This window comes from Pteropus alecto, unplaced genomic scaffold (assembly GCF_000325575.1).
Source record: "Pteropus alecto unplaced genomic scaffold, ASM32557v1 scaffold134, whole genome shotgun sequence".
NCBI lineage: Eukaryota > Metazoa > Chordata > Mammalia > Chiroptera > Pteropodidae > Pteropus > Pteropus alecto.
The window spans coordinates 4418703-4433167 of NW_006436283.1; the positions used below are offsets into that span (position 1 = coordinate 4418703).

General features: G+C 55.4%; 2 protein-coding genes across 3 annotated transcripts in view; both read left to right on the top strand.

Moving 5' to 3' along the window:
* Positions 1-14: 14 nt before the first annotated feature.
* Positions 15-4964, top strand: MRPL38 (mitochondrial ribosomal protein L38). Of its 2 annotated transcripts, XM_006912210.3 has the most exons (9): positions 15-145; positions 279-458; positions 1799-1933; positions 2010-2218; positions 2737-2809; positions 2963-3008; positions 3929-4087; positions 4326-4462; positions 4661-4964. In XM_006912210.3, exons 1-9 carry the CDS (start codon positions 79-81, stop codon positions 4795-4797), a joined length of 1143 nt encoding a protein of 380 aa, XP_006912272.1. In that variant the 5' UTR covers positions 15-78; the 3' UTR covers positions 4798-4964. The 2 variants fall into 2 exon arrangements, with proteins under 2 accessions (XP_006912272.1, XP_015445051.1); XM_015589565.2 differs by lacking the exon at positions 279-458 and having other exon boundaries at positions 21-145.
* A 121-nt stretch (positions 4965-5085) lies between these two features.
* Positions 5086-14465, top strand: part of LOC102879241 (tripartite motif-containing protein 47) — a 15336-nt gene continuing 5956 nt past the window's right edge. Inside the window, 7 exon segments of the mRNA XM_015589607.2 lie at positions 5086-5905; positions 6291-6781; positions 7949-8044; positions 8317-8550; positions 8636-8810; positions 8945-9010; positions 9558-10129. Coding sequence (XP_015445093.1) covers positions 6392-6781; positions 7949-8044; positions 8317-8550; positions 8636-8810; positions 8945-9010; positions 9558-10129 — 1533 coding nt within the window. The 5' untranslated portion in view covers positions 5086-5905; positions 6291-6391.

The window sequence follows — 14465 nt, forward strand, 5'->3', positions numbered from 1 at the left end:
GGGGCCTCCGGCGCGTTCGGGCGCCGCTCCGGCCACCTCTGCGGGGGCCTAGGGGCGGCGGCGCCGACGTGAGGAAAGATGGCGGCGCCCTGGTGGCGACCCGCGCTGTGCAGAAGTCAGAGGTGGCGGGGCTTCAGCACCTCGGGTGAGGGTTCTGGGGGTTGGGGGGTTCTTGGAGGTCCCCATTTAGCCTGCACCCTGGGGTTCAAGCCAGCGCCCGCTCCGGCCTCCGTGGGACCGGGCCATAGCCGGCCTGACGTTCCGCTCACTGCCCGCAGCCGCGCTGAGCCGCCGCACTGCCCCTTTGGGGCCGATGCCCAATGAGGACATCGATGTGAGCAACCTGGAGCGGCTGGAGAAGTATCGCAGTTTCGACCGCTACCGGCGCCAGGCTGAGCAGGAGGCGCGGGCCCCGCACTGGTGGCGGACCTACCGGGAGCATTTCGGGGAGAAGTCAGGTGCGGGGCGACCGGAGCAGGGGCTGTGGGCGCCAGCCTCGGGACTCGGGACGGGGGTCCCACCGGCGTCCTTCCCGAGCTTTGGCGGGGAGCCAGCCTGTGTCCCCTTGAGCACTGTTAGCGGTGTAGTCCCACCACGATTTTTCACATCTGTCGTCCCCGGTACTTAGAACATTCCCTTCCTCCACTATTAGAGATCTACCTTACATATTTCTACTTCTAAAACCCTTTCTTGACCACTTCCCGCCCCGCCATTCTGAGTTAGAACGACCCTCTACGCTCCTAAAATATTCTGTACATAGCCCTGGCCACACTATCTTGAATCTTTTCCTCGCCTTCCTCCCAGTTGTGAGCTCCCTAGGGAAGCTCACAACTAGGAATCCTGCCAGTCTTGACCATCATTGGATCCTCGCACCCGCATAGTGCCCAGCACATAGATGTACAGTCCTTTGCTGAGTGAAATTGAAAGCTCTGGGGAGGGTGACTCTGGCACCCTGCCCTTGAGCAACTTACAAGTGCATCCTTTGGAAAGCATTTACAGAGGCAGTGTTTATGGTGGTTAAGGGCACAGGCATGGAATCTGCACAGCCTGCTTTAAACCCAAGTCCACGTGACCTTTTGGGAGTGATTTCTCTGAGCTTCAGTTTCTTCAACTATAAAATCAAATAATTGTGCCCGTCACAAAATTGTGAGGATTAAAGAACACAGCCCATTGGAATTCTTAGACTAATGCCGTCTCTGATGAGGGTTCACTGCACGTTACTTATTGTCTAATGCAAAAGGAAAAAGGTGTTGGATTGAAAATTCTCTCAGGCCTGGCTACTCAGTGTGTTCTGGGACCAGCAACACAGGCATTTACTAGGAGCTTGTTAGAGATGCGATTTCAGGCCCCATCTCACCTGCTGAGTCAGAATCTGAATTGTAACAAATTTCCTAGGCAAGCTGTATGATTTGTTCATTAAATGTGAGAGCTGCTTCCTTAAGGCTTTCCAGCTTCAGTTGTTAATTGTACAGAGGACACAGGTCTGTGTCTGTGGCCAGCTATGAACAGACTTGAAGGTGATCCCAACTATAATTCAGAGACCATCTGCCTCTATTTCCCATGACCTAGACAGTGTAACTTGGTTTAGGGATCAGAAAATACAATCTCAAGCTTACCCTGTTTGCTTAGCAACTGGATCCAGTTCAGGTTTGTGAAGCAGACACTGCACAGTATGCTTGTTTTGTGAATTAAAGGGAAAGCTTTAGCAGCAGACGTTGCGCAGGTGAGAGGATTAGGTAGGGACAGGTGGCTTTACCAAGACATGATCCCACTTTCTCCAACACATCTTCCCTCCCAGATCCCAAAGACAACATTGACATTGGGCTGCCTCCACCTAAGATCTGTCGGACCCAACAGTTGCTGGAGCGAAAACAGGTCCTCTGGGAGCTGCGGTCCAATGTGGAGGAGGAGCGAGCCGCCCGCCTCCACACAGGTAGGCCCTCCCAGGGGAGAGGGCCCGGCGTGTCCCTGCCCCCACTGTGCATCCCAGTGGCATTATTCCTTCCCAGTGCGGATCCCGCTGGAGGCTGTGCGGGCTGAGTGGGAGAAGACCTGTGGCCCCTACCACAAGCAGCGTCTGGCAGAGTACTATGGCCTCTACCGAGACCTGTTCCACGGTGCCACCTTTGTGCCCCGAGTTCCCCTGCACGTGGCCTATGCCGTGGGTGAGGAAGACTTGATGCCTGTGTACTATGGCAATGAGGTCACTCCAACTGAGGTAATTGCGGGCTTGCACCCTTCCCTGCCCCAGACACATCCCACTGCAGGGCCGAGGACTGCTCCTTTTTGAAAGATTCGTCGAGGTGGTTAAGGAGGCACGAGCACGATGTCGTCATGGCCTGTTCAGAGTTTTGTTGGTGCATGTCTCCTCTTTTAGATTTCCTGGTAAACAAAACCATGATAATTACCAAAAAAAAAAGGAGGAACCGAATGAAAGAAAAAGCTCCGTCTTGGCATGCTCCAGTGACTGGTCTGCTGTCCTCAGAGTGCCCTCCTGGCCCCTGTCCATTGACACGTGGGCCTCCTTGTGTCTCAGATCTCTGGAGAGGCAGCTCTGCCGGGCGGGCTCCTTCTATGAGTTTCTCTTTGCCAGCCTGCCTCTCGGGTTGTTTAGGTCAGAGTGGGCTCTCCCTTCTCCAAGGCTGCCTCAGGTTCCTGCTCTCCAGGAAGAAGGTGCTTATAACACGTTGTCTGTCCCTGGTAAGGGTGACAGCTCCCCCATTCTCTCCCTGTCAGGCTGCCCATGCTCCAGAGGTGACTTATGAGGCAGACAAGGGCTCCATGTGGACACTGCTGCTCACCAACTTGGGTAGGTATCTAGGGTTCGCTAGGCCTCCCTCCCTCCCATGAGCCAGGGAGCTGGGGGAAGGGCCAGGTGAAGAGCTCCAGCCCCTGCTTCTTCCAAGGGAACGGGTGGCAGACGGTGGCAGGGCCTTCACTCAATGGGTCTGTTTGTGTGCAGATGGACACCTGCTGGAGCCGGATGCCGAGTATGTCCACTGGCTGGTGTGAGTACCTGGGGTGGGGCAGTGGGTCAGAGGCATGCACGGAGGCCGTGGAATCCTGGAAAGAGCTACACCTGAATCTCAGTTTGGGCTTCACCATGGATTAACAGTGGGACTTCGGATTAACCATCCACCATAGGAGGTGGCCCCTCACCTCTGCTTCCTGAGGGTGTCAGGGGCCCTGTGATCCACGGACTGAAGACAGAGACAGAAGAAAAGCAGGCCACGGGCCTGGGCTGCTCCCACAGGCCTGTTGGTCTCCCTGAACTCATTTCCTCACTTGTAAAACTACAATGGTGCCTCAATGTTCCTTAACCACCCTGAGGGGCTCTGTGATAATCAAATGGGAAAGTGACCATGAGAGGCCTCTGGCAGCTGTGACATGCCCAGGCTGTTTTCTTGGTGGCCTTTGGCTCTGAGCACCAGGCCAGGGGGCAGAAGTCAAGCAGGTGACCCCAGCTTTGGGACCTCTAGGTAATCGGGGCCGGTGACTGGGAGACTGGTTTCTCTCCTTCTTATTCAGCTGCAGTTCCCAGCCTGTGTAGCAGGACCGTCTGGGGCTGCCTCTCGAGGCAGGTCAGTGGCCATCCTGGCGCCAGGCTAGGCAGACCACACAGCTTCAGGAAATGGAGAGAGAAGCAGCTCAAAGGTTGCGTGGTCTCCAGTCTTAATGGCTGTGGCAGCCTCACCAGCTCCCCAGGGCCTAGCGAACAGGCTGCTCAGCCTTACTCTCATCCTGACAGCCTCTGAGACCCTTGGCCTCGGCCTCTGAACCCCAAGGCTTCACAGAACTCCACCTCCTACTTGACTGTACGATAGCGATCTCAGGAGTTATATCAGTCTCCAGGGAGAACGTGGCTGGGGATGCTCCTGCTGCCACCTCCCTCGAGTGGCAATTAACAGGTTATTTTTTATCCCACCAGAACCAATATCCCAGGCAACAGGGTGGCTGAAGGACAGGAGACGTGTCCCTACCTGCCCCCCTTCCCTGCCCGCGGCTCCGGCTTCCACCGCTTTGCCTTCCTGCTCTTCAGGCAGGACAAGCCAATCGACTTTTCTGGGGACACCCGGCCCTCACCCTGGTAATCCACACCCTCCACACGTCACTGCCACCATCACCCCGCCTCAGGCCTGCTTCCCAGGAAGGGGTGGTCTTGCTCAGTCCCCCTCCCTCTTAACTCAGGCTTCAAGGCGGGCAGAACAGTAGTTGTGCTAGGCAGATCCTAAGGGGCTTCTCAGGCTTGCCCGTGGGGCTGGAGGTGAGCTGTGGGCCTCTGGTGCCCCACTCCCTACTCTCCAGTGCTCCCCATCTTCTTACAGTTACCAGCTTGCCCAGCGGACCTTCCACACTTTTGATTTCTACAAGAAACACCAAGAAGCCATGACTCCAGCTGGCCTGGCCTTCTTCCAGTGCCGCTGGGATGACTCAGTCACCCACACCTTCCACCAGCTTCTGGGTAAGGGCAAAGTGGGCTGGAGGAGCGGGGCGCTGGCCTGAGCTCACAGACCTCTCTGGGCCTGACAGGCGGTTCTCCCTGGCCACAAGGGGTCGGCCATTCCTCCAGCGGGTTGGCTGGGTCGTCCCAGCCTAGAGACAGGAAGAGGGGCTCAGGCCAACAGCAGCCCACACCCACACCCCGTCACTCTTCTTGCAGACATGCGGGAGCCCGTGTTTGAGTTTGTGCGGCCGCCCCCTTACCACCCCAAGCAGAAGCGCTTCCCCCACCGGCAGCCTCTGCGCTACCTGGACCGGTACAGGGACAGTCACGAACCCACCTATGGCATCTACTGAGTGGCCAGAGTGCCACCCACCTCAGAGAGTGGGCTGGGCCTTCCAGGCCCCGCCTGAGGCAGCCCCTCTGCAGCCCGCCCAGCAGGCCAGGGCCTGGGAGTGAAGAGGCTCTCTCCAGGGGTGGCGGCAGGGGTGTGTGTGTGTGAATAAAGATGATTTTTGCTATAGCTGGCCTGGCTCTGTTCCGGGAGCCTACAGACGCCCCCATCCCCCTGCCAAAGTTATACTGCTTCATGGGTAGGAAGACGGCTGCCCCCCACCCCAGGAAATGGCCCGTCACCTCTGCCTCCTGAGGGTGTCAGGGGTCCTGTGATCCTGTGGCTGAAGACAGGTACAGAAGAAGAAAAGCAGTCCATGGCCTTGGCTGCTCCCACAGCCCCGAGCATCAGTCCCTTGCTGGCTGTTCGCAGTGTGCTGCGGGCTCCTGGCCGGGGCCAGCGGATGCTCTGAATAAGGGGGCCTGTCAGATGGGCGTCCGCAGGCCTCACACCTCTGGGCACAACCCTGCTGGGAGCCCAGAAAGCCCTTTGTCCTTCACTGGATAGTTAGGGTATTTCTTTCTCCCCCCTGAGGTAAAGACTGCCCAGTAGCCAGTCACGAGATTTGTGCACCTTTTCCAGGGAAAGAAACGACATGTTTACAACACAAGGCATGGTGCAGCAGCCCAGCGAGAGGGCATCCTGCCTCAAAATTAGGCTGGCTTGTTTAGAAAGAGTTAACCCTCCAGCTGGTCCTGGCCCAACACACTGCCCCATGGGTGGGTTAGTGATCCAGAGCCCTCTGCTCAGCTGCTAGAGAGTCACCGCTTTCCAGAACAGCCTAGACCTGCAAACAAGGAACTCGCCAGCAGAGGGCGGGCACGGGAGGGCATCTGGACTCCAAGTGCCGCTCTCGGGTTTCCATTAAGGGATATGAAAAACACGACTGGTTTGTCTCTTGGTGACCAGAAATGCCCACCTCACTGTTTCTGCCTGGCCTAGAGAAGGGAGACACCCCGATCTGACAAATGCCTGAGACTCAGCTCAAGGAGGAAGTGCAGCAGAGCAGCTTGGGTCGGGAGAACGCATTTAATGAGTACTAGCTGTGTGGCCCCTGCTCTCATCGCCAGGTACCCGCAGTGCACTGTCTCATGTAATCGCCGGAACCGGGGGTGGTAGATGCCGATGTTATTAGGTTTCAGATGAGGGGTCCAGAAAAGGTTCCGTGATGGCTCTCAGCCAAGGGGAGGGCCGGCCCGGTGCGGTTCCTGTCTCTAGAGGCCGCGACCAAATCCCCTGCACGGGAGCTGCTGGACTGAGGGTCTGGGAAAGCGGAATGGGGGTCACAAGGTGGAACCAGAAGGCCAGATCTCACCTCTCAGCCCGGGGTGGCTCGAGGCCTACATGGAGGCGGGAGGCCGTGGGCGCAGCATGGGCGGAGACGCAGGGGTGGACTGGGCGCGCGGCTGCTGAGGTTCCTCAGATAAGGGCTGTCACGCCTGTCTCCCCATGCAGGCCTGCGCTCCTCCCCGCCGCACCTGCCGGGCTCACGGTCCCTTTAAGAGGCCGGGACATTCCGCGGCGCGGCTCGGGTCCGCCCTCCGCCCGCAGCCAACATGGCCACGTCGCTGCTGGAGGATAAGCTGACCTGTTCCATCTGCCTGGGACTCTACCAGGACCCGGTGACCCTGCCCTGTGGCCACAACTTCTGCGGGGCCTGCATCCGGGACTGGTGGGGCGGCTGCGAGAAGGCGTGCCCCGAGTGCCGGGAGCCCTTCCGCGACGGCGCCGAGCTGCGCCGCAATGTGGCGCTCAGCGGAGTCCTGGAGGTGGTGCGCGCCGGGCCCGGCCCCAGCCCGGACCCCAGCGCGTGCTGCCCCCAGCACGGGCGGCCGCTCGAAGTCTTCTGCCGCACCGAGGGCCGCTGCGTGTGCAGCGCGTGCACCATGAGCGAGTGTCGCCTCCACGAGTGGGTGCTGCTGGACGCTGAGCGCCGGGAGCGCGAGGTGACACGCGCGGGGCGCCCCGCCCTGCTCTCCACTGCGCGGGCAGCTTCGGCAGGAGGCGGCTTTGGGGTGTTCTTAATTCCGAGATAAAAAGAAGTGATGGTCAGAAATAGATATTTCAAATTGAGATTTCAGAGCTGGGGACGGGCCAGGGCGAGGTCAGGGAAGAGTTCATAAGATGGAGTGAAGCAAAGGGCTCTGCTGGTGGCATGAACACCCAGCACTAAGCATGAGATTTCGCAGTGGAGCCAGTAGATGACAGCAACAGGGAGGCGGGACAGGTGATACAACCAGAACCAGATGTCGCAGGCGCCGACAAAGCGGGGATTTTGCTAGAGAGAGAGGAAGTGCAGTGCAACTGCGTGGGGTATGAGAGGGCAGATGCAAGTCCTTCGGGGGGAGTCGAGGTGACCAGGAAGGTCAGCCCTCCTACTTCCTACATAGGGCCTGGACAGAGGCGGAGCACTGGAACTAGGAAAATCTGATGACTTTGGCCAAACTATCAACATCTCACTCATTTCCTGGACTGTGAAGTGGGGATAACAGCAGCCCTTACTGCAAGCGTTTCTGGGAGGAGAAGAAGCAAGACAGACTCTTGATCAGGACTAGGGAACCAGGTCCTAGCGGGAATGGGGCAGGAGACCACAACGTTTTGATCCGCAAGGGGACCAGAGGTGGCACAACCAGATAGGGATGCCCTCTTCCTCTGGTGCCCAAAGCTGGGGCTGAGAACTGGCCAGGCATTTGGAAGAGCCCATCTTATACATGCACTGCACAGCCCACTCATCAAACAGCTTTGGTGCTTTGGGCCATCACCCCTTCCCTGCAAGGCCACCTAAGCCAGAAATATTGCTCCCATTTACTGACTAGGGGTACTGGGGTGGGGTTACAGCCCAGAGAGGGCGGGTGCTCTGCCCCAGGTTGCTCAGATTGCAAGACAGGCTGGAAGTCAGGTGTTCAGCCCAAGGCTTCTGCTGTGCCCATGCACTGTCCTGTTCCAGGTGGGCAAGGGGCTCTGTGCCAGCCCACCGGTCACCCTTGCCTGGGGCGGCACAAGGAGGGGTTGCCCAGCATCTACAGGTGTTTGTGGGTTGAATGAGGGGGACTTCACAACCAATCCTCGCCCCCTCTTGTCACTCATCCCCCGTCCCCCCGTGGGCACCACAGGCTCGGCTGAGAGCCATGCTGGAAGTCACCCAGCAGCAGGCCACCCAGGCGAAGAGCCAGCTACAGGAGCTGCAGCAGCAAAGCAGCCAGATCCAGGTACAGGCGTGTCTGTCCCACCCCGCCATGTCTTCGTGTTGTGTCCTTCAGGCATCCGCCAGCTTGTCCCTGGAACACTGGGCAGTAGATGTGAGCTACCTTGGAAATGCTCCTTGGCATCATGGAGTGAGGGGCTGCGCAGGGGGAAGAGGTTCCAGGGATCCTGGCTCCTGGCATCCCCATCCTTCAGCTCCATGGGCAGCTGTGGCCCTGGCCTGCCTTGGTGTGGGGCAGGGCCCTGGCCACCCTAGGCTTTTCCTGTGCCCACCCAGAACTCAATCTGCACCCTGGCTTCCATGGTCTCTGCCAAGTTCAGCTGCCTGCTGCAGGCCTTGGAGATGCGTCGGATATCGGCACTGAGGGACATCGAAGTGGCCAAGACACAGGCTCTGGCGCAGGCCCGGGACGAGGAGCAGCGAATCCAGGGCCACCTGGAGGCTGTGGTTCATTCTGACCGCAGGATCCGGGACCTCCTGGAGCATTCGGATGACCAAACATTTTTCCAGGTACCAGGCCTCAGGGCAGCAGGCTGGGGGACCAGCATGCCTGCCTCTTGTGCCAAAGCTTATTGCAGCTGTCCCTGGGACTCAGGAATCACAGCTCCTCGTGCCCCCGGGGCCACTCGGGCCACTGACTCCCCCACAGTGGGATGAGGATCAGCAGCTGGGTGGCCTGAAGGAGTCCCTGAGCCAGCTTTGTGACCTTCTCCTGGACAAGGAGGGCCCCCCCGAAGCACTAGCTGAGGCAGCTGACTTGGGTCCCATGGGTAAGGCGGATTCTGTATCTCTCCCTACCCCTTGGGGTCCAGCTGTCCCTCCCACTGGGGATGGGGGTGGAGTCAGGGCCCAGCCCTCCATGAGCTCCCCTCCCCATCACTTCCTAACACTGCTTTGCCCTTAGAGGCCCCAGGTCCCCGGGCACCCGTCCTGAGCCTGATTTGTCCACTGAGGAGGAAACTTTGGCAGAGTAAGGAGGCCCGACGCGTGTATGTTCACCCGTGTGTGCGTATGAGTGCATCATTACATGCGTGGGTGCATGTGTGAATGCACGTGCACTGCGAGCACATGGGCATGTATACTCCTGCATGTTCGTGTGCATGTGTGAGTATGTGTGTGTGGCATGTGCTGTGACCATCCCTGGGTCTGGCCTCACCCCACTGCATACCCACTGCAGGACACACACCTCTTACACACGGATCCAGTATAGTGTTTAACGAGGGTCTGGGCGCACAAACTTGGGGTCAATCATAGTTCTCCCAGTTACTATCAAGTTAGGTTGCCTTTCTGGACCTCAGTTTTCTCATCTGTGGAAAGAGGCGTGTGGAAGGTCCCACGTCGGGTTACTGCGAGGACTGACCGCCGTGACGACATCCACTGCCCGCCCAGGTTGCAGCATCCTGTGCCTGGCATCCTGTCAGCGGGGCTCCCGTTGCCGCCTTCCCCTTTGGGAACAAGGGGGGTGCACGTGCGCAGACACCCCGCCCTCTTACCTTCGGTCCATCTCTCCCCAACAGATTACCGAAACCTGACCTTTGATCCGGACAGCGCCAACCGCCACCTCTACCTGTCTCGGCAGGACCAGCAGGTGAAGCACTGTCTCAAGCCGCGGGGCCCGGCCAAGCCAGGCAGCTTCGAGCTCTGGCAGGTGCAGTGTGCCCAGAGCTTCCAGTCCGGGCGGCACTACTGGGAGGTGCGCACGTCCAACCACTCGGTGACCCTGGGCGTCGCCTACCCAGAACTGACGCGGCTCAGGCAGGGACCCCACACAGACAACATCGGCCGGGGGCCCCACTCCTGGGGGCTCTGCATTCAGGAGGAAGGCGCCCAGGCCTGGCACAACGGGGAGGCCCGGCGCCTCCCGGCGGTGTCGGGGAAGCTCCTGGGCGTGGACTTGGACCTGGTCTCTGGCTGCCTCACCTTCTACAGCCTGGAGCCCGAGGCCCAGCTCCTGCACACCTTCCATGCCATCTTCACCCGGCCCCTCTACCCCATCTTCTGGCTCCTAGAGGGTAGGACCTTGACCCTTTGCCATCGGCCTGAGGCCAAACCCTATTCAGGTCTCCAGGAAGAGGCTTCGGGTCTCAGCTGAGGAGGGCACAGGATGGAACTCTGGGCTAGGGACAGGTGCCACCATGCCTGTGTGCCCAAGAGCTGCCCCACCCCCTGGCCTAGGGACCCGAGGCCCAGCTATATATAATGAATGGGTCCAGCTCTTGGCTAGAAGACTAACTCAGGACCAGGCTGGGCCACTTACTGGAGTTTACTTTCCCAGCCTCTTTGAAAGGGACAGGGACTAGGTACGGAGTGAAATGAGAGGCCCCCGTCCCAGGCGGAACTCAGTTCCAGGTCTGCCTGGGCCTCAGAGGCTAGTGCAGCATCCAGGGGCTCCTGGTCCTCCAAGCGAGCATGCGCAGTGTGCTTTGCGTGCAGTGCGCTTCACACACTCCAGAGTGTGCAGCAAAATAGCGCACTTCTCAGCTCCAGCGAGCCTCCCCCGAGCCAGCGGAGGCCGCAGGGGCAGCGGCGGGAGGCCGACTGCAAACGATTCCTAGAGAAAAGCGATTTTTACCTCCGCCCTTCCTTTTCGCCTTCACCTTTTGATATTTGAGTCTTTTCTGTTTCGCACATCCTTGCGATTGCATTTCATCAACAGTGTGTTGTCTACATTTTTCTCCGCCATAAGCATTTTCCACATTGTTAAATTCTTTTCCCTGAATGATTACTATATAGACGGTCGTTCTCATGACTATGGAGATTTATTTACCAATTATCGGACATTCAAACTGTTTTACTTGGGGCTGTAAAAATATTGCCGTGATGATGATTTTTGCGCAGGAAGCTTTGGCTCTATTTGCATCCACGTCCGTAGGCTCATAGACCGAATGACCTAAAGTGGGATTGCTCGACAGAAAAACAGCCCTTGCAGATTTTATTTTTTTACAAAAGACAAAAATGAAGCAACCTTGAGTCAAGTTGTTCCCCAGCCCCCTGGCCCTCCATCACACCGGCCCCGTTGTCGAGGCACAGCCTTGGTCCGTCATCCCTCCCAGGTGTGGGGATTTTGCACAGAGATGTTCATGGCTGCCAGGACAGCTCGAGGTACTTCGACTTTGGCTTCTGCTGTTCAGAACGTGCTTCCACGAAAATCCCCACACATGTTTTTTTGTGTGTGTTTCTGGAAGTGGGGCTGCTGGGTCATAGGGCAGCTGTAATCTTGTTACTGGGTCATAGGGCAGCTGTAATACTTCTTGATCTGGGTGGTTTTAAGGGAGTTCGCTTTATAACTTTTTATTCTGTACGTAATGGTTTTATATTTTCATATGTATATGTATGCATATATTTCACAATAAAAGTTTTTAAAAAGGATAACATGCAAAAACACAAACTCAAAAAGGAAATATTTTTATATTTGTAGAACATAGATTTCCCTCCCACGTTGTAACCTGGCCTTGGCCGCTGCCACGGTTGCAAACTCTGTCTTGTGGCCTTGCCCCTCAGCAATGTGGCTTTCTCTTCAAGGACAGGGCCATGTCTCTGATTGGTGCAGCCTAGGCGAGGAGGTTCTGGTAAGGATCCTAAGGCGGGGAGTTCCCCAAACATGGGTGGGGAGGTGGAGGGGTTCTAAGACTGGGCAGCCCAGCAGAGTGACAGGAGGCAGTCGGTAGCTCGCTGAACAGCTGGGTTAAGGGCAGGAGCTGAAAGGCCCAACGGGGCAGGAAACAAGATTGGGCTGGCCGGGTGGCCATCACTGCTGGCTGTCCCAACATACAGATTCCAACCATCCCTCCTATTCCCAAAGCCCCAACACACGTGTCCAACTGGCCGAGCCCACACTCTGAAAAGGGCAGAGAAAGGAAGATGGGCCCCCTTTCCACATCCATGGCAGGAAGTGTTTTGGGTCATTTATATTATGAATTTACTTTTTTTTTTTTATCTGTTGGGCCTTTCCACATTGCCCTGTGGGAGTGTTCTGGATTGTGACTATCTAGGAAAAATGCATTGATATAAAGGGAAAAAGCAGCATGGACTTAAGGATGTAACATTTGAATAGCCTAGGGGTGTTTCCAGCATTTCCGCCCCACCCCTCACAGTTTCTGGGCTTCTGTGAGACAGAATCAGGAGGATGGGCACACAGAACAGAGGCAGGGGCGAGCAGGAGAGATTTTAAAAGACAGGGGCCTCAGGGGGCAGTAGAATTGGAGGGAGTTGGGTTGGAGGCCAGAGCGGCGAGGGCGTAGAGAGAGGAAGAGGCTGCTCCTCCCCAAGCAGGAAGAGAAGGAAGGGAGCCGCACAACGGCCATAGATTTGAAATGTGGCTTCAAGTAACGTGGGACTGGAAGCTAGAAGACAATGAAGCCAGGCCTTTGAGATGCTGAGGAGAAAGGACTTCCATTCTAGAATCCCATACCCAGCCAAACCGTCAATCAAGGATGAAGCCTGAACAAAGGCTTTTGCAGGCACTTCCACATCCATTCTCGAGATGCTCCCAGAGAGGACTTTTCAAAAAAAAAATAAAGAAGTAAATCAGTAAAAGGAAAGGTAGACCTGGGAGCCAAGTGACGGAATTCAACACAGAAGAGAAGTGATAAGGAATCTAAATCTCCAGAGATGGGAGCAGCACATCCCTGCAGAGGTCCAAGGCTCATGAGCACGTGTTAGACAGACAGACAGGTAACTGCTAACAGTTAAGAGTTGGAACTGGTTGTCCGTGGGGCAAGAATCTGGGGAGGCGGGACACAAGATGGCCGGGTTTTATTATTATAAACCTTATTACATAGTTTGCTTTTTAAATACTCTAAGTATATTATCTTGAAATAAGTACAAATCGAATTTTTAAAAGTTCCTCAAAAGTATAAAGAAAAACGCCACCGTGAGACAGGTTTTGGATCCCGCTGAAGTTTCTTTCAGAGATGCAGGCAAACCTAGGATGGCTTGTTACTGTCACTGGCTGGACTGCTTTTGCTTGTCTGTTTCATTTCTGTTTGAGTTTTTTTCTTTTTCTTTTTTTTTTTTAATTAAGCAATGCTGCAGCCAGACAGGGTCATATATGAGATTTAAGATTATTTTCAGGTTGCATCTTCTGGGTTTAAATTTTTCCTCCTCTGCAGAACTAGTTAGTTATATGACCTCCAGCAAGATCTGGAACCTGTTGAAATTCTATTTTCCACCCTTCACAACCCAGTCCTTGTAAGAGTAGAGTGAGGTGCAGGCATGAACATGCTCCAGCAGAGCTCAGAACACCACTTACCCTTTCTTCTTAAGAGCCAGTTCATTTAATGAAGAATTAATATAATGAGTAACAACTTTAAAACTATAATAATGAAAGTGAAATATCGAAATGCCACTAACCTGACAGATCACATCTCCATGCTTTTCTGGGGAAGCAGATCTTCTTGAGCACGTCCCACCCTCGAGTACCCCCTAACCCAAGAGGCACCCCTCTCCCCTCCAGAATCAGACAGGTCTGTGGTCTCAGCAAGCCCAGGCAGCCCGGCTGCCAAGCTGGGGAGCAGGATGGTGCTGACGCCTGAGCCTCTGAGCCCTTCATGGGTCTTGGCAAATAAGGGACAGTAAGGATCAAGTATTCCTTGTGGAAACCAACAAACGTATGGAACTCATTACCGGCCTTCCTGCCAAACGGGGCACACCCAGGCCATCTCCCTCTGCTACTCCTTCTGCCGGGAAGATCTCTTCCCGCCCTAGATGCTGCATGTCTGAGTCCTAGCAATCCATGAAAGCCCAGCTCAAATGCCACTTCCTCCACAAGGGCCTCCATGATTCTCCCCCTCCTTTCCCACAATTCTCCTAAGAGTGGGTCATACCTCTCCTTTAGTATTTCATAGATCTTAGTTTTCTTCCCTTCTTCCAGGGCAGACGTCAAGAGGCTCTGCATAGCATCTCTCTAAATTAGACATTCTTAACCTGGAGTCTTGGGTGCGGGGGGAATTCTATCTTTATTTTCATTGTTCTCTAGCTGAAATTTAGCATTTCTTTAGGAATTGAGCGAACACACCATACACCACGGTGCTATTAACAATACCTGTGACTTGTCACCAATAGATATTTTCATAGCGTGTTACAGTGGTGACAGATAACTTGAAATAACACTTATGTTCATCATTCTTTCAAAAATACAGTAATCGTTAGGCCCCTCATCAAATCTTGATATTTATTGGATTAAAGAAACACATATATACTTTATCACAAATTTGTTTTCTTAATATTTTCTGTCTGTAACTTTAAGGTAATGGGTTTCCATGGAATCCTGCGCATTTTATCTTATGCATTTAAAAGCATTACTTTGAAAAGGGTTCTGTAGGCTGCATCAGGCTTTGAGAGGGGCCCTGGTTTGGCAAAAATGGTGAAGCCCCACCTCTAGGTGGATCACCCCTCTCACCTCTGTATCTTTCCATTTTGAGGTC